The sequence below is a fragment of the Podarcis cretensis genome (genome assembly GCF_951804945.1).
Source record: "Podarcis cretensis genome assembly, chromosome: 10".
NCBI lineage: Eukaryota > Metazoa > Chordata > Lepidosauria > Squamata > Lacertidae > Podarcis > Podarcis cretensis.
In genome coordinates, this window is record NC_137179.1 from 12,460,128 (window position 1) to 12,478,794 (window position 18,667).

Genomic DNA, 18,667 nt, shown 5'->3' on the forward strand with positions numbered 1-18,667 from the left:
CCCTGGAAAACCTGCTGGCAATATACAGAAGGATGCTTGGAGGCACTGGGCATACACATATTCTGTCCTCTGGAAGTGCTCGACTTTAGCTCTTGTTGTTGTTTAGTCGTTTAGTCGTGTCCGACTCTTCGTGACCCCATGGACCAGAGCACGCCAGGCACTTCTGTCTCCCACTGCCTCCCGCAGTTTGGTCAGACTCATGTTTGTAGCTTCGAGAACACTGTCCAACCATCTCGTCCTCTGTCGTCCCCTTCTCCTTGTGCCCTCCATCTTTCCCAACATCAGGGTCTTTTCCAGGGAGTCTTCTCTTCTCATGAGGTGGCCAAAGTATTAGAGCCTCAGCTTCAGGATCTGTCCTTCCAGTGAGCACTCAGGGCTGATTTCCTTAAGAATGGATAGGTTTGATCTTCTTGCAGTCCATGGGACTCTCAAGAGTCTCCTCCAGCGCCATAATTCAAAAGCATCAATTCTTCGGCGATCAGCCTTCTTTATGGTCCAGCTCTCACTTCCATACATCACTACTGGGAAAACCATGGCTTTAACTATATGAATTTAGCTCTAGCTTAGAGGTATTTGTGGGTAAGCATAGGAGTTACTTTTCCAGAGAGTAACAGGGGGTAAAATGCAACTTGTGTCTAAAGGGTGCTAAATGGGTAGCATGCTGCTAGCCTCAGTACTACTAAATCTTCATTAACTTCTCCAGATGTTTTTGGTGCTCTTTTCTAACCCTTATAAGATCAGTGGGAAAACTCAAGCATGCAGAATTATGTAGTAAGGGAATTATAGTAGGGATTTATTGTTATGTCATGGAACCGAAACCATTAGGGTTGGATCTAGCAATACCTGTAGGATTTTCCTGAAAACTCCTTTCTGTCAGGCTGTCTGAAATTACCAGCAAAACACAACCACATTTGTTTGTGCCAGGATTGGGAAAACATCAGGCTCCACAATATAACTGCATGCCCTCTTCATAGAAAAGCTTCTAGACCTCACAATCCCAAAATTAAATGTGCAATATGGAAAGATATTAAATAACTGGAACCAAAGGTGTAGGTAAAAAACAAAAAGGGAACAAAGCAGTTACGTTTTTTAACAGTTGTGCCCCTCTAAATCCATCTGTCAACTTTCCCCCCCAAGGCTAACTCATAGATCAGTTCATTCATTAACCCTATAAAAGCACCAAAGTGAAGGAAATGACAAACATACCGGTTCCAATGAACTTTGCCTTCCAGAGCTTGCATCTCACCAAGAACAGCAAGAAGGAGAGAAGATTTGCCACAGCCAACCTGACCCACAATCATTGTCATTTGGCCTGCAAAGCAACAACGGACTAACATTAGACCCTTTGATCCACCAATAACTGAATGGTCTTGGTTGCTTTGATCATAACACGCATGAATAGTGAACGCTTGCATATATGAATTAGATGTTGATACAATTGATTGGCTGCTGTTTAATAGCTATTACCTTTATAAGAATCTGCTGACTCTTTTCTTATTTGTCAGTTATAGAAGAAAGGAAAAGAGAGGAGGAGGAGGAGGAAGAGGAGAAATCACTGAGTCAAATAGAGACACGATTCTGCATAATTTTGTCTCATTCATTTCAATGTAACAGATTCCTGTTTCAGGAAGCTTTTAATGTTTAATTCCCCCCCCTTTTTTTCTAAATGTATTTTTGCTGGCAACCCAGTCAGATGGGTGCAGTATAAGAAAAAATAAAAATAAAAATAAAAATAAAAATAAAAATAAAAATAAAAATAAAAATAAAAATAAAAATAAAAATAAAAATAAAAATAAAAATAAAAATAAAAATAAAAATAAAAATAAAAATAAAAATAAAAATAAAAATTAGTATTAGTATTATAAGTAGGCTACCTAGAAGTAAGCCCCATGGAGTTCAATTTAGTATGATTGCTGCTTTATAGTGCAATCAAAATGTATGTCTGTTCTGAAGTAAGTCACATGGAGTGTGACTTAATCCAAAGTAAGTGTGCATAGGATTGCAGCTGTTTTCATATCTCCCATTAGCACTGGTGGTTTAAACACACTTGACTTTTTATTAACAGACATTTGTGTTCATCTATAATCTGTATCTGTGTGCTTGCATGTTTGTACGCATACTCAATAAACTAGGAGTGAGGAAACCGTTGTTGAACTCAGTTCCCATCATCTCTGTCCTTTGCCTGGGGCTGATAGGAGTTGGGGTCCAACAACGTCTGGAGGGCCACAACTTCCACACCCATCCTCTAAACCATCCCGGGGCTATGAGAGAAGGTAAGATAAATGAAACAATGTTGAAAATGTGAGGTTATGAATTAATCATACCTGTGGGAATTCTGATATCAATATTGGATAATGTGGCTAAGCCACTTCCCCAAGAGAAGTACCCGTTGGTTACCTGCAATAAATACCACATATTAGAACCACAAGAACATGCAACCATTATACTGAGTATGTGCATGTAGGAATCTATATAAAATAATCAACTCTTAAAGGTAAAGGTAAAGGTACCCCTGCCCGTACGGGCCAGTCTTGACAGACTCTGGGGTTGTGCGCCCATCTCACTTAAGAGGCCAGGGGCCAGCGCTGTCCGGAGACACTTCCGGGTCACGTGGCCAGCGTGACATCGCTGCTCTGGCCAGAGCCAGAGCCAGAGCCGCACACGGAAACGCCGTTTACCTTCCCGCTGGGAAGCGGTCCCTATTTATCTACTTGCACCCGGAGGTGCTTTCGAACTGCTAGGTTGGCAGGCACTGGGACCGAGCAGCGGGAGCGCACCCCGCCGCAGGGATTCGAACCGCCGACCTTTCGATCGGCAAGCCCTAGGCGCTGAGGCTTTAACCCACAGCGCCACCTGCGTCCAATCAACTCTTACAAACCGTATTTTAATATTTTGTTGGAAGCCGCCCAGAGTGGCTGGGGAAGCCCAGCCAGATGGGTGGGGTATAAATAATAAATTATAATTATAATTATAATTATTAAAAAGGTAAAGGGACCCCTGACCATTAGGTCCAGTCGTTGCCGACTCTGGGGTTGCGGCGCTCATCTCACTTTATTGGCCGAGGGAGCCGGCGTACAGCTTCCGGGTCATGTGGCCAGCATGACTAAGCCGCTTCTTGCGAACCAGAGCAGTGCATGGAAACGCCGTTTACCTTCCTGCCAGAGTGGTACCTATTTATCTACTTGCGCTTTGACGTGCTTTCGAACAGCTAGGTTGGCAGGAGCAGGGACCGAGCAGTGGGAGCTCACCCCGTCGCGGGGATTCGAACCGCTGACCTTCTGATCAGCAAGTGAAGACGGCCCAGCAGCTTAGCTGTGGTTTATTTATTATCATTAAGTCACAGTTTCTTTATTGATGCACAAACCTTAGCTTCTGTCAATTATGTCTTGGTGTTATGTGTGAACTCAGCACCCTGCCTTAAGCATGGTTTGACTTTCAAACCCCAGACACTTGCCTTGCTAAAAAGCCATGAGGCAAGTTGGGAGCACTTGTTTGACTGAACTTTGGTGAAACAAGCCAAGGTTTGCTTGATCATCTGTGGCAGAACTTGTGGTTTCTTAACCAAACCATGGCTTGGCATTATGTGAAAACCAGGCTGGCCAAAGATTTTCAAAACCCAGGAAAATGCCACAAGAGTAAGAATTACAAAAGAATTAGGTTTTTTTGCGGGGGAGGAATCTGTGTATTTCACATTAAACATTGGTTTCAAATTTTTTTCAGCCTAACATTTCATAAAGCACATAATAACAAGGGTACAAAAACAAAAACAAGCCCAGTAACAGCTGGTAAAATACATTTTATGCCATGCATGTCACCGGGGCATCAAAGGACACAATAATAATGCTGAGATGAAAAATTGTTCTTTAAGAGAAAACCCCACCCAGAACAAGATATTCGTCATCACTTTCCTGGTTAGATGACCCACACAACAACACAGCATCTGTCTTATCTGGCTTGAGCTTACACGCAATTCATTCATTGATTGATTAATTGAACACCTGGCAGCGGATGCACTTAAAAAATAATTTGTTTGCTGCTACTGAAAATGCAAGTCACCTTGATAGCGCAGTCATCAATGTCTAAATGACGGGTTGGAATCCTTATAGGAGGCTCATAGCTGTCCAGCTGGTGCCTCAGCGGCTGCTTTCGATTTATGGCTTTGGAGGGCTAGGCAGGTCGGCAGCAGGGAAGAAGGAAGGAGAGACGTTTTGCAGGAGGTTAACACAGTAAGATAATGCATGAAAGGTATAGAAGCTATGCATGGCAGTAAAAGAAGCATTTCCTCTTGCATACAAAAGGAACGACCCTTCTGAGACAACGCCGGCTGCAACAAATCTCCTCAAAACAAGGAAAGGGGCTTCTAAAAAACACTTTCAAGCTATTTTGTATCACTGTATACATGGAGATTTAAATCAGCCAATCCCTCTGCTTATTCATGTGTTAAAATGCCTTTCTGTGAAATCAAGAATGTCAATAACTATATGCAATAACCAAGAGGATATTCAAAATGTTATCTCAAGTGTTCAAAGACGCATTCCATTGATGCAAAAACATTCAGAGTGTGAGGCAGGGCCAGTGAGATGTGTGGCTTTAGGTTCCTCGCCACTGCTTTAAATGTATCCCATTTCACTGTGATCAAAATGTACTTTTTATAGCATTTCATTGTATTGTTTTTAAGCAAATGCAATGAACTGGGGCATCTCCACAAGGCAGTTTGTTGCAGGTTCTGTGCCATTGGTGTGCGCAAATATTTTTTTGCAATGTCCGCACCATGGCATCCTCTTCAAAATGCCGTCCTGTTCCCATTCCTCCCTCATTTAATTTGAATTTGCAGTTTCTTTGGAAACTCTGACAAGTGAAGAATAACCACAGAAATGGTCCCAATTAAAAGGATGTGAAAATATGGGATGGGCTTTCAATGAGGATGAAGTTGTGTGGATGCTGCAAAAAAAGGTGAATGCATGCATAAACAGCATCAAATACAAAATGGCATGTGCCTGGCATGTGCAAGAATCCCAGCGGTGACCTGTAGGAATGGGAGATGGGGAATTCAATTCAGTTCACATTTTAAAGTGAATCTGCCTAATTCACACTTTCTGAAACAATATGTGACTGAAATGCAGCCATCTGCCAAAACTTGCACATCTCCGAATTTTGCAATGCAGTTTTCCAGCAATGTGTACAAAAATGCATAAAAATGCATATACTGGTGAAAACGTCATGCAAAAATGCATTATACTGTGGGCAATTTATCTGCAAAAATGTGTATTGTGGGCAAAATTGCATACAAAGATGTGTACATTCAGGGGAAAATATTGCACTGGATGCTAATGAATTTTCATGAGGATCTTTTTTTTTTACTATTGCAGACTGATGTGAAAAATGAGAAACTGTAATTAACAGATTCCCTCATCCCCAGTCACTAGTGTGCTTGGTTCAATTTTATAAAGAGAGAGGCACTTACAAGTCCCGTGTGCTTCTTGCAAGACTCGCATGTTAAAGCAGTATCTCCATTTCTCCAGCTGTCATCTCCAATCTCATCACTTATGAGAAATTCATTCAGTTTTTGCACACTGGGACAAGACATGGAAAAAGACAAATTGTTACAAGTCATAACAACACACTGAGAAACTACTGAATAACGATTGCAACATCTTCATGGCATATGGTGTAATCCACTTGTTCCAACCGCATGTTTCTTGGCACTGTGACAGATGCTCTCTGGACAAACAGTTCGTCACAGGGCCAGAAGCACTCGCAAACTGTGCCATTTCCAACTGAGAGTGGCAGCGCTGCAAAGATCCCACAATTATTTTCTCTCCAATGGGAAAAGAACATGTCTACACTTTAAAAGGAGGGATGTTCTAGTCCAGTCATCATCCTAACCTTCTAAGTTGGGAATTTTGGTTCATATAGGGAAGAGCTCAAATGCAACCTCTCGTCACCTGAATTTGCACTTGGGTCCTGCTTGTGAGCTTCCCATAATAGGTATCTGATTGGCCAGAGTGCTGGGCTTGATGGGCATTCTTCTTATCTTAGTTTAAGCTGGTACATGACAAGGAAGAATTTTACATAGCAGTGGACAAACTTTCTTCAGATCGATTTAGAAATGGGTCACCCATTACGAATATGTTTGAAGAAGTCGGAGGCCAGGGGGAGGACTTACAGAGATGATTCTTCAACATCAACTTCATTGGACTGGTCATGTTGTGCGGATGCCTGATTATTGTCTTCCAAAGCAACTACTCTATTCTGAACTTAAAAATGGGAAGCGTAATGCCGGTGGTCAACAAAAGAGGTTTAAAGACTCTCTCAAGACAAATCTTTTAAAATGTAGCATAAACACCAACAACTGGGAAACACTGGCCTGTGAGAGCTCCAGTTGGAGAACAGCCTTTACCAAAGATGTCATGGGCTTTGAAGACACTCAAACTCAGAACACAAGGGAGAAATGTGCTAAGAGGAAGGCACGCTTGGCAAACCCTCACCATGATCAACTCCCACCCGGAAACCTATGTCCCCACTGTGGAAGGACGTGTGGATCCAGAATTGGCCTCCACAGTCACTTATGGACTCACTGTTAAAAACGTGTTTATGGAAGACAATCTTACTCAGCTACGAGTGATCGCCAAAGAAGAAGATTACATTGGTTTAAAATTACCTTTCTATTTTATCCAAGTTTCAGGCACTAATCATGCTCAAGCACAGCTTTCCAAACACCCATAAAATGCCATTTTTAAGGCTCTCGTGAGAAAGCCTGGAACTCCCTCATTTTCTATTCTGAACTGGAGAACTTTGGGGGTGATAAAGCACACCTTATATTTGACAAGCTGCCAAGATGTGTATTTTTGAGCCAGGCGTTGCAAAACATGGTGACATCATTGGATTTACTTTGCGCTACCCTGCTTATCTAGGGGGCTTCCAGACCGTTGCTGTTTTGTTGGTGGGATTCAATTGCATACCAGCAAATCCAGGTTGTAAAATTAAATGTATATGGCATTGTTGCACAACAAACCCACTTCCAAAAGAATCTAGATTTTCTGCAGGAAGGAAAGTGATGAGAAGATGCACAGGAAAGTTTGGGATAGAAATTGATTATTGCAAAGTTGCACAACCTGCCTTCAAAATCAATCAGAATGCATGTTCAATAAGCAACCAACACCATATAACCTACCCCTTGCAAACTTGGTGCAAAGAAATCAGGATGAATGCCCAATAAGCAGGTTAATGGAAATCACCCTGGTCTTTCAAATGACCAGACTCCTAAGGGAGTTTACATTGACATAAGCTAAGATTCCTTCTTTAGTAGACTGCAATTCAAAATTCAAATGGGATTCATTCACAGAAACCCATAAAAGGTTGTCTACCAGTGCAACACGCCTATTCCCTAAATGAAGGGGATTGGCAGACCCAAGTAACCACTTAGTTATCCTGGGAACGGAGCACTTAATTCTATATGCTAATTGGATGGGTGATAATGAGGATAGAGGGGCCCAGTCTATATTCACTGGAGTATTGGCTTGGCTGTAAGAGAAAAAATAAGAGGAGGAGGAGGAGGAAGAGAAAACTTCTTAAAGGTTGAGATTTGTCTTGGCAAAAAATGGGATCTTTGGAGAGCTCAAATGTGCAAGGCAAGACAGACATTCTCTACTGGTGTTCCAGCTGAGCTAAATATAGCACACACACAGAGAGAACATTTAAACAAATAGAAGGCGGGTCTGGAGACTGGAAGGAAAGATGGAAGATACCATGTTTAGGGTTAGAAAGCAACTTTCTTCCAGACTTCTCGTTGGACTGACCCCTCTGCTCCCCACCACCTCAGCTTCCTATGCAGTCGATTTCCGTTCAGTTTAGGAAAAACAAAGATAATTCAGAATCCGCACAAAGAAAAGGTCAGATCTGTAACTTACATAAATTCATTTACAGATAGGTAGCCGTGCTGGTCTGCCATAGTCAAAACAAAATAAAAAAATTCTTTCCAGTAGCACCTTAAAGACCAACTAAGTTAGTTCTTGGTATGAGCTTTCGTTTATCACATGTGTATCTGAAGAAGTGTGCATGCACACGAAAGCTCATACCAAGAACTAACTTAGTTGGTCTTTAAGGTGCTACTGGAAGGAATTTTTTTATTTTGTTTTTACATAAATTCAGCGCATGTATTTTTCCTTTATTTTGCTTGCACTAACCACCACCTCATTGGCTGGGGCAAAGAATTACGCAGGACAAAAGTGGTTAAAATCGTTAACCAAAGAAGGAGAGGGCAGTAGGTCAGGAGCAGAGCAGGTGCTTTGCTCAATTAGCCACACCCATTAATTTCAGTGGGTCTAACATTGGATACAACATTAACCTAGCTTCACTAATTTTAATGGCTCTGCTCTGAGTAAAAGTTAGTTGTCTACAACCCCCAACTGCCTCAGACTCAATCTTCAATTAGTGACCAGATTGGGAAAGACCCGTCTGAGGCAATGGAGGGCTAGCTGTAGATTAGCAAGCTAGGGTTGCCATATTCCCCAAAAGTGAAAATCCAGACAAAGTTCTTGAGCTTTTTTGGGGAACATCTCTCCACCAAAATTAAGTTTTTTGGATTTATAAAAATTCGCCTGGATGCCAATTTCAGAGCCCAATTCTGGGATATATGGCAGCCGTAAGGAAGACACAATGTCAGACTAGACTGTCCAACAATATTACATAATAAATTATTATTTGCTTATTACATTCGCGTACCACCTTTTCCTTCATGGAGCTCATCCATGGTTTTTTTCTCCCCATTTTATCCTCACAATGAAGTCACCTGGACCCTGAGATCATCATCTGAGGTCCTTCTTCACGTGCATCCCCCATGAGAGATCCAGAGTGTGGAAACAGGAGAAGGGGCCTTTGTGGAATGCTCTCCCCAAGAAGGCTCGCCTGGCGCCATCATTACTTATCTTTAGACTATACTTCTCTATAACCAGGCCTGTTGGAAGTGGGGCGGTGGTGATGTTTTTAAAGTATTTCTTGTTTTCCTCTTGGCTTTCATGTATCTATGTGGGGAGGTTGTCTGTCTGCCTGTTTGGTTCAGGTATGTAGCTGTGTTGGTCTGACGCAGTCAAGATAGATAGATAGATAGATAGATAGATAGATGATAGATAGATAGATAGATAATTGTCCAGTAGCACCTTAGAGACCAACTAAGTTTGTTCTTGGTATAAGCTTTTGTGTGCATGCACACTTTGGTATCTGAAGAAGTGTGCATGCACACAAAAACTTATACCAAGAACAAACTTAGTTGGTCTCTAAGGTATATATTTTGCCTGTTTGGTTGTAAGTCACTTTGGGTTGCCCTGGGCAAGATAAAGCGAGTAACAAATTCAATAAATAATAATAACAACAACCCTGTGAGATGTTAGACTGAGAGGCAGTGACTGGCCCAAGCTTTGTGGCTGAGTGGGGATTTGAATCATGGACTCCCAGGTCCTAGTCCAACACTCTAGCTGTTTCTCCACACGGGATCTCAGCATATTCCTATGCATTAAAGCACGTTACGTACTTAATTCATTCCGGAGGTCCGTTCTTAACCTGAAACTGTTCTTAACCTGAGGTACCACTTTAGCTAATGGAGCCTCCTTCTGCTGCCACGCCGCCAGAGCATGATTTCTGTTCTCATCCTGAAGCAAAGTTTTTAACCCAAAGTACTATTTCTGGGTTAGCAGAGTCTGTAACCTGAAGCGTCTGTAACCTGAAGCATATGTAACCTGAGGTACCACTGTACCTGATGATGGCCTTGACAGCAAATCGAACAACTGTGGAAAGCAGGAACAGAGGTGTGACCAGGATGTGGAAGAGCGACAACGACGCAAAGGCCTGGGCTGTAGTTGGTGGTTCCTCTTTAATATACGTGTACGTCACAAAGGTCTGTCATGTCAGGAAAAAGAGGGTGTTGGTTATGTTGCTTCGTACAGAACAAGCAAGGCAAAGAATGTGTGAGACGGGAGGAGGGGGGGTTGGAATGCAATGCTCTTTGCATTTTAATGACAAACTATCTAATTTGGATAGATGGTTTTGGAACCAAATTTGGAACCATTTTGGAACCAATACGCAAAGTGAAACCAAATTTTATTCCTCAGGGATTCGCACTTCTCTGAATTTTGCACCCCAATTATGCAACCAAAAGTGTATAAAAATGAGGGTCCTCTGAATCCAGTTTGCAAATCTGGATTGGACCCGATCCTGTCTTGACTGATCTGGACCCCCTTCCAATCCATCCTGGATATTATTCTTATTGTGAGACTCTTTGATTTAGTTTATTTATTTATTTCATGAAATTTATAGACTGTAGAGAAAAGCAACAACTCAGAAGAGGGTTTACGAAAAAGATAAAATAATATTGTCACTTTAAAAACCGCAACAATAATTTAAGACCTACAGGATGTCAAAACCACAGTAGAGTAGACTGAAACAAACTGAAACTCATGCAAGTTTTCTAAACATCTGGGTGGGCTTGCTGAATAAGAATATCTTCAACAGGCTCTGAAAAGAATGAAGAGAAGGCAGCTGCCTGATAACAACAGGCAAGGAGTTCTCAGGGCTATTAAGTGAGATGCAAGTGCCATGGTTTTGATTTTTAATGGGGGCAATTCAAGAATGAGTTATTTACAGTTAATGGCCTTTTAGGCTTCCTCCACATGAATAGGAGTTCACTTTTTGAATAATAAGAATTATATGTCACGGATGGGGGGTGGATCAGAATTTTAGAGATGCTTAGGTGGGGCATGGCCAAAAAAAGGTTGGGAACCACTGTGTAACTATCCTAAACAGGTAAATAGGTGTCCTGTTGCCACTGCTGCTGCTCCTGGACCACTGATACAAATACAGTGGTACCTTGGTTCTCAAACGCCTTGGTTCCCAAATGCCGAAAACCCAGAAGTAAGTGTTCCAGTTTTCGAACGTTTTTCGGAAGCCGAACATCCGATGCAAGTGTCAGCTAATGTTTCCGGGGCACCTGCACCAATCAGAAGCTGTGTCTTGGTTTTCAAACATTTCAGACGTCAAACGGACTTCCGGAATGGATAAAGTTTGGCGCTCTTTTTTTGCAATTTATTTTGCGTTTTTGTTTTTGAGGCATTTTCGGTTACTTTGTTATTGTGACTGTGTGGAACCCAGTTCAGCTACTGATTGATTGATTGTGTGGCTGCAAAAATGGGTAAAAGCTCTCCATCCAAACAATGACTATCATCAGTGCAGGTATGAAAAGTATTGAATTTTAATTATTAACATCTACAATACTGTCATTTATTTTATAGTACAGTACATTGATTATTATCAGGGACGCGGGTGGCACTGTGGGTAAAACCACAGTGCCTAGGACTTGCCGATCGTATGGTCGGCGGTTCGAATCCCCACAGCGGGGTGAGCTCCCATCTTCGGTCCCAGCTCCTGCCCACCTAGCAGTTCAAAAGCACCCTTAAAGTGCAAGTAGATAAATAGGTACCGCTTTATAGCGGGAAGGTAAACGGCGTTCCATGTGCTGCGCTGGTGCTGGCTCGCCAGAGCAGTGATGTCACACTGGCCACATGACCCGGAAGTGTCTGCGGACGGCGCCGGCTCCCGGCCTCTAGAGTGAGATGAGCGCACAACCCTAGAGTCTATCAAGACTGGCCCGTACGGGCAGGGGTACCTTTACCTTTACCTTTTTACATTGATTATTGCTTTCATTTTATGGATCAATGGTCTTGTTAGATAGTAAAATTCATGTTAAATTGCTGTTTTAGGGGTTGTTTTTAAAAGTCTGGAATGGATTAATCAATTTTGCATTACTTTCTATGGGAAAGCGCGCCTTGTTTTTGGAACGCTTTGGTTTTGGAACGGATTAAATTTGAGAACCAAGGTACCACTGTAGAAATACAGGTAGGAGGTGTGCTTGGCAACACTTATCCCAGCCCTCACATGGCTTGGGAATATCTTTTGGAGGTTTTCCATTTTCTTCCAAGCAATTTCAGAAAAATCCTGAGCTAATCTCAGGACAATATTGTGTGGTTAGTGATTTGTCATCTCTAGTTAGAATCTTTCTCTGTAAGTTGTTGTCGATGACGATGATGTTTTACATCTGGGAACATTCAAGGGGACATCTGCCCTGCTGTCTGAAATAATACAATCTACCACCTAAAAAATCTAGCACTTCATTCTTCTGTATGTCTACAGCTAATTTAAAAGTTTGCTTAATAAACCACCCAACATTCACACCCACTCCAAAAAATTAATTCTTACCGCAAGAACAGCTGCAATTGGTATAGCTGCATTCATAAAAACTGTGGAAACAAGTACAACCATAAATTATATACAGCAACATTTGTCAGTGTCTGAACTATACTATAGATGTTTGCTTAAAGATTATTTCCTGCCCAGACAACTCCTTAACTGGAGGTGGGGGGGGGGGGAGCTTTTCCTGTCAAATGAAAACATACTTGGAAATATTATGCTTTGTGTATTTTACTGAGCTGGGGAACATATTCCCGAAAGAATTGTCGGGTTGTATGCCACAGTTAAAAACGTTGGCTTGGTGGGGAAAAGGGATTTCAATTGCTGAGGTTATGTTAACCTAAATCAAAGGCCATTTAAAAAATAAACAAACTCTGCTATATCAGCTGCCCATAGATGCTGCGTGTGATTGTTAATGTAAACTAATGGATGTCAACAAGCTTAATAAGGAAGGTTAGAAGATTATTTGGAGAGATCTTGTCGTGCTTGTCCCAGGGTATGAGAAAGGCAGCAGGAGGTCAGGAAATCATTTCCCCTCGGCCAAGTTTCATAAACTTGCAAGCTTCACAAGGCTTTTTTTTCCATCTTGGAAGACAAAGAAAACGTAGAGATGGTGGAAGCTCATCTTGTGGGATCTCTCTTCCGTCTCTCTGCTAAGGTTGGGAATGGAGAGGTGACTGAATCCTGGGAATGGGCAGAGGGAGACAGACAATTCCCCCTGCAGGCCCTGGGGATAGCCTTCCCAGTCTTGTAAAATCCGGGTCAGAAGCCACATGCAGGAAGTATGATAATTCAATCATCTGCCTTGGAGCTCCCTAATCAGCTAAAATAATAATAATGTTTAACTGGCGGACCTAAAACTAGGAATGACCACCAATTATGATGAATGTCAGTCAAAGGGCGCTACTGAAATCATGCCCTGCCTGTTGGCTTCCCACAAACATCTGGGTGGTCGCTGTGGGAAGCAGGATACTGGACGAGAAGGGTCTTTTTTGATCTCATCCAGCTGGGCTCTTGTTGCTTTGCAACATTTCACAGATGACAGCGGAGACTCTGGAGGCTTGCAACCTCCAGAGCAGTTTGGTGCAGGTCTGTGTTGAAGGTGCCCGTAGACGTGGGCAGTTTTTGTGGCAGGTGCTGCCTCTAATGGCTCTATAAGACCATGAGAAGAGCCCGCTTTTTGAAGCCAAAGATCTATCTATTCCTGTTCTCACAGTGGCCAACCAGGTGCCTCTGGGTGGCTTGCAAGAAGGTTCGGGGTGTTTACAGCACTCTTCTCACCTGTGATTTTCAGCAACTGGTATTCAGAAGCATGCGGCCTCTAACACTGGAGGTAAAATATAGCCCTTGTGGCTAGTAATCACTCTTTAAAAACCAGCTCCATCTGGTTTGCAGGCTGAGACCCTACTTGCCTGCCCACTATCTCGCCAGAGTGGTACATCCTCTGGTTATCTCCCACTTGGACTAATGCAATGTACTCTACGTGGAACTACCTTTGAAGTTGACCCAGAAACTACAACTAATCCAGAATGCGGCAGCTAGACTGGTGACTGGGAGCTACCACTGAGACTATATAACACCGGTCTTGAAAGACCTACATCGGCTCCCAGTATGTTTGCGAGCACAATTCAAAGTGTTGGTGCTGACCTTTAAAGCCCTAAATGGCCTTGGCCCAGTATACCTGAAGGAGCGTCCCCACCTCTATTGCTCAGCCCAGACACTGAGGTCCAGCACTGAGGGCCTTCTGGCAGTTCCCTCACGGCAAGAAGTGAGGTTATAAGGGAACAAGGCAGAGGACCCTATGAAACACCCTCCCACCAGTTGTCAAGGAAATAAACAATTATACAACCTTTTGAAGACATCTGAAGACAGCCCTGTATAGGGTAGTTTTTAAAGTTTAATGTTTTATTATGTTTTTGTATATGCCAGGAGCAGCCCAGAGTGGCTGGGGCAAACCAGCTAGATGAGCGGGGTACAAATACTAGAACATTGTTGTTGTTGTTGTTGTTGTTGTTGTTGATGGTGATAGCCATCACTACTGCTCGTGGGAACAAATTCCATAGTTTAACAAATAACATAACTCGCAACCTGTTCTATCCAACCAAACAATATGATATGGCAACATTTAAGTATGCCATGCTTTTTAATATAGATAGATAGATGATAGATAGATAGATAGATAGATAGATGATAGATATAGATGATAGATAGATGATAGATAGATAGATAGATGATAGATAGATAGATAGATAGATAGATAGATAGATGATAGATAGATGATAGATAGATGATAGATGATAGATAGATAGATAGATAGATAGATAGATGACAGATAGATAGATGATAGATAGATAGATAGATGATAGATAGATGATAGATAGATGACAGATAGATATAGATAGATAGATAGATAGATAGATAGATAGATGACAGATAGATAGATGATAGATAGATAGATAGATAGATAGACAGATTAGATAGATGATAGATAGATAGATAGATAGATAGATAGATATAGATATAGATATAGATAGATAGATAGATAGATAGATATAGATAGATAGATATAGATATAGATATAGATATAGATATAGATATAGATATAGATAGATGATAGATATAGTATGCCTATTCCTGTATTTATTGCTGTGACTTTTGTATTTTATAGTAAATGTGGCATGTGTGTGCTTTTAAAAAAGCATTTATTTTAATTTGTGTGCTGCTGTTTTTGCGTTTGTCTTTGGATAAAAAGGGAAGAGGATCAAACAACGAGATGGTGGCCTTCCAGCCAGCCTGCCACACTCAAGGATATATACTTACTGGAGAGAGATGTGTACAGAGCAAAGGTTTTGAGGCTCGTAAGCTCCTTCACCCTCGTTTCTTCTACGCTTCTGCAGAATATGTGCTCCCAGGCGTACAGCTTTAAAAGCTTGATCCCTTTCAGTATTTCATTGGTTTTCTTCAGCCTCTCTGTGGAGTAATCCTTTCCATCGATGGAAAATGGAGGGAGAAAAGGGGGAAAGAGCATTAAACCACCCATATAAAGAAATGCAAATAAATAATAAACAATATTTTAGCAAACTATGGATCTTGCCAAACTGCAAAGTGAGGCCACAGGGTGGAGAGGGGAGAGACTGAGAGCCTGTAATATGTTACTGATCCTCGAAACCATGGTTTGAAGATTAGCTGAAACATCAGGAGCTGTCACATTTTCAAATCAGTTCAATAGTTTTTGATGCAAGAATTATGGTACAGTCAAACCTTGGTTGTCGAACGTAATCCATTCCGGAAGCCTGTTCAGCTTCCTAAAATGTTCGCCAACTGAGGCACGGCTTCTGATTGGTTGCAGAGCTTTCTGCACTCAAGTCGAAGCTGCGCCAGACGTTCAGCTTCCGAAAAACATTCGAAAACCAGAGCATTTACTTCTGGGTTTTTGGCATTCGGGAGCCAAAACATTCCAAAATGGAGGCGTTCGGGAGACAAGGTTTGATTGTAGTCAGTTATATCGCTGTTCCTTTGGTTGATCTGAAACCACTATGTGCCCATCTAAACAAAGATAATAATAATAATGCTATTATTTATACTCCGCCCACCTGGCTGGGTTTCCCCAGCCACTCTGTTAAGCAACATAGAGCCATAGAGTTGGAAGGTCCCCATGGTCATCTAGCCCAACCTCCTGCAATGGGGGAAGCTTTTGCCCAACCTGGGGCTCGAACTCACGACCTTGAGGTTAAGAGTCTCATGCTCTGCCAACTGAGCTACGTCCAACAGCGTGCAGTAGCCAGGCACAGAACTCCAGTGTGTTACCACTCCAGTCGCGTGCTTTAAATAGCTGCCAAGTCTCATGTGTGGAAAAACAACTTACAAGCGTGCTCTTCTGAGCCTCGGCCAACTTTGTCGCTATGAAATATTGTATTGGAGCCAGCAATACAATGACAGCAGCGCCAACCAAGGCACTCTGGCCAAGTAAGTTGTAGAGCAGGATCACCCCCATGATAATCTACAAAAAAAAGGGGGGGTGGAGGGAGAGAAGACTTAGGAAATATTGCGAGTTCTGTAGTTCAGTGCACAAACCTGTATGAGATGATCTAAAGGTGAAGCTGCCAAATTCAAAATATGCGGCATAATGCTTAACTGTAAAGTGTGTGTAACAAAGGCTACTAAGTTTTACTAAGTCAGACGCGGGTGGCGCTGTGGTCTAAACCACTGAGCCTCTTGGGCTTGCTGATCAGAAGGTCAGTGGTTCGAATCCCCATGACGGGGTGAGTTCCTGTTGTTCTGTCCCAGCTCCTGCCAACCTAGCAGTTCGAAAGCACGCCAGTGCAAGTAGATAAATAGGTACTGCTGTGGCGTGAAGATTAACGGTGTTTCCATGAGCTTTGGTTTTCGTCACGGTGTTCCGTTGTGCCAGAAGTGGTTTAGTCCTGCTAGCCACATGACCTGGAAAGCTGTCTGTGGACAAATGCCAGCTCCCTCGGTCTGAAAGCAAGATGAGCGCCGCAATCCCATAGTCGCCTTTGACTGGACTTAACCGTCCAGGTCCTTTACCTTTACCTTACCTTACTAATGCATGTTCACTCCATACATTTAAAGCAATATGATACCGCTTTAAACAGTCATGGCTTCCCCCAGAGGATTCTGGGAGCTGAAGTTTGTTTAAGGGTGCTGAGAGCTGTTAGATCCTTGTCCCCTCCGCCCAGAGCTACGATTCCCCAAATTCCCTGTAAAGAGGGATTTATTGTTAGGCTTCTCTGGCAATTGCAGTTCTACGAGGGGAATAGGGACCTCAAAACAACTCTCAGCGCCCTTCACATAAGACAGCTCCCAGAATTCTTTGGGGGAAGCCATGACAGTTTTAAATGGTATCATAGTGTTTTGAATGTATGGGGTAAACGTGGCTGTAGTATTGATTGCTCTGCCTTGTGGTGGCTATCCGAGATCTCTGGCAGAGGAGGCTTGCCCCCACCCTGCTACCTGAAATTAGGGTAGGGGGGGAATTCAGGGCAGAGGGCAAACCTGTGGCCCTCCAGCTATTGTTGTGTTCCTACTCCATCAGCTCCAGCCAGCATGGCCAAAGGATAACTGCAATGCACTTTGTGTGGGGCTCCCCTTGCACTTGATCTGGAAACTGCAGCTAATGCCGAATGCTGCAGCACAGTTGCTGACAGGAGCGACACCCTCCCAGCATGTAACATCTCTGCTCAGATGTTACTACACTGGTTACCAATTTGTCACTGGGATAACTGCAAAGAAGAAGAAGAAGAGTTTGGATTTGATTTCCCACCTTTCACTCCCCTTCAGGCGTCTCAAAGCGGCTAACATTCTCCTTTCCCTTCCTCCCCCACAACAAACACTCTGTGAGGTGAGTGGGGCTGAGAGACTTCAGAGAAGTGTGACTGGCCCAAGGTCACCCAGCAGCTGCATGTGGAGGAGCGGAGGCGCGAACCCGGTTCCCCAGGTTACGAGACTACCACTCTTAACCACTACACCACACTGGCTCTCGCACCCGCTAGCATGTTTAACAGCTGCGTAGTAAAACTGCAGGAAGTCCTCAACAGCTTGGGACTAGTTTACTTGCAAGATTGCCTTACACCATTTGCAGTAAATCATTCGTTTAGTGTGGCGACAGCTACACTTTGGAACTCCCTGCCATTTGACACCAGACAGATGCCTTTGCAGCACCTGCTTAAGACATTTTTGCCTAGGCAGCCAATCCAGACACATAGATGCTGATGTCTCTTTAATCTCTTTTCAGTTTTCTGTTGTTTTTAATCGTTTTTTTAAAAATGTTTTCAATTATTTGGTTTTAACTAAATAAAAAAAATTGTCCAGTAGCACCTTAAAAGGTAAAGGTAAAGGTACCCCTGCCCGTATGGGCCAGTCTTGACAGACTCTGGGGTTGTGCGCCCATCTCACTTAAGAGGCCAGGGGCCAGCACTGTCCGGAGACACTTCCGGGTCACGTGGCCAGCGTGACATCGCTGCTCTGGCGAGCCAGAGCCGCACACGGAAACGCCGTTTACCTTCCCGCTGGTAAGCGGTCCCTATTTATCTACTTGCACCCGGAGGTGCTTTCAAACTGCTAGGTTGGCAGGCGCTGGGACCGAGCAGCGGGAGCGCACCCCGCCGCAGGGATTCGAACCGCCGACCTTTCGATCGGCAAGCCCTAGGCGCTGAGGCTTTAACCCACAGCGCCACCTGCGTCCCTGTCCAGTAGCACCTTAGAGCCCAACTAAGTTTGTTCTTGGTATAAGCTTTTGTGTGCATGCATACTTCTTCAGATTTTTTGGTTTAAACTATTCTTATTTATCATTTTAATGACACAGATTCAACCTTCCCTGTCCGCCAGTACAATGGCTGTTGTGCTAGCCTAAGGGGCGATAATGGGATGCGGGTGGCACTGTGGGTTAAACCACAGAGCCTAGGACTTG

At 43.1% G+C, this 18,667-nt stretch overlaps 1 protein-coding gene across 9 annotated transcripts in view; it reads right to left on the bottom strand.

Annotated features, from left to right (window-relative positions):
* ABCC9 (ATP binding cassette subfamily C member 9) overlaps positions 1–18,667 on the bottom strand; it is an 87,044-nt gene that overhangs the window by 51,269 nt on the left and 17,108 nt on the right. For 5 of the 9 annotated variants that reach the window (XM_079992146.1, XM_079992148.1, XM_079992145.1 and 2 more), the window contains exons 10-17: positions 16,103–16,237; positions 15,058–15,220; positions 12,247–12,287; positions 9,752–9,894; positions 5,465–5,573; positions 4,057–4,167; positions 2,325–2,397; positions 1,207–1,312 (exon numbers count right to left, since the gene is read on the bottom strand). In XM_079992146.1, the coding sequence (XP_079848272.1) occupies positions 1,207–1,312; positions 2,325–2,397; positions 4,057–4,167; positions 5,465–5,573; positions 9,752–9,894; positions 12,247–12,287; positions 15,058–15,220; positions 16,103–16,237 (881 nt within the window). Of the gene's footprint in view, positions 1–843; positions 883–1,206; positions 1,313–2,324; positions 2,398–4,056; positions 4,168–5,464; positions 5,574–9,751; positions 9,895–12,246; positions 12,288–15,057; positions 15,221–16,102; positions 16,238–18,667 lie in introns of all 9 variants that reach the window. The other 4 variants (XM_079992143.1, XM_079992141.1, XM_079992142.1 and 1 more) reach the window with 1 other exon arrangement.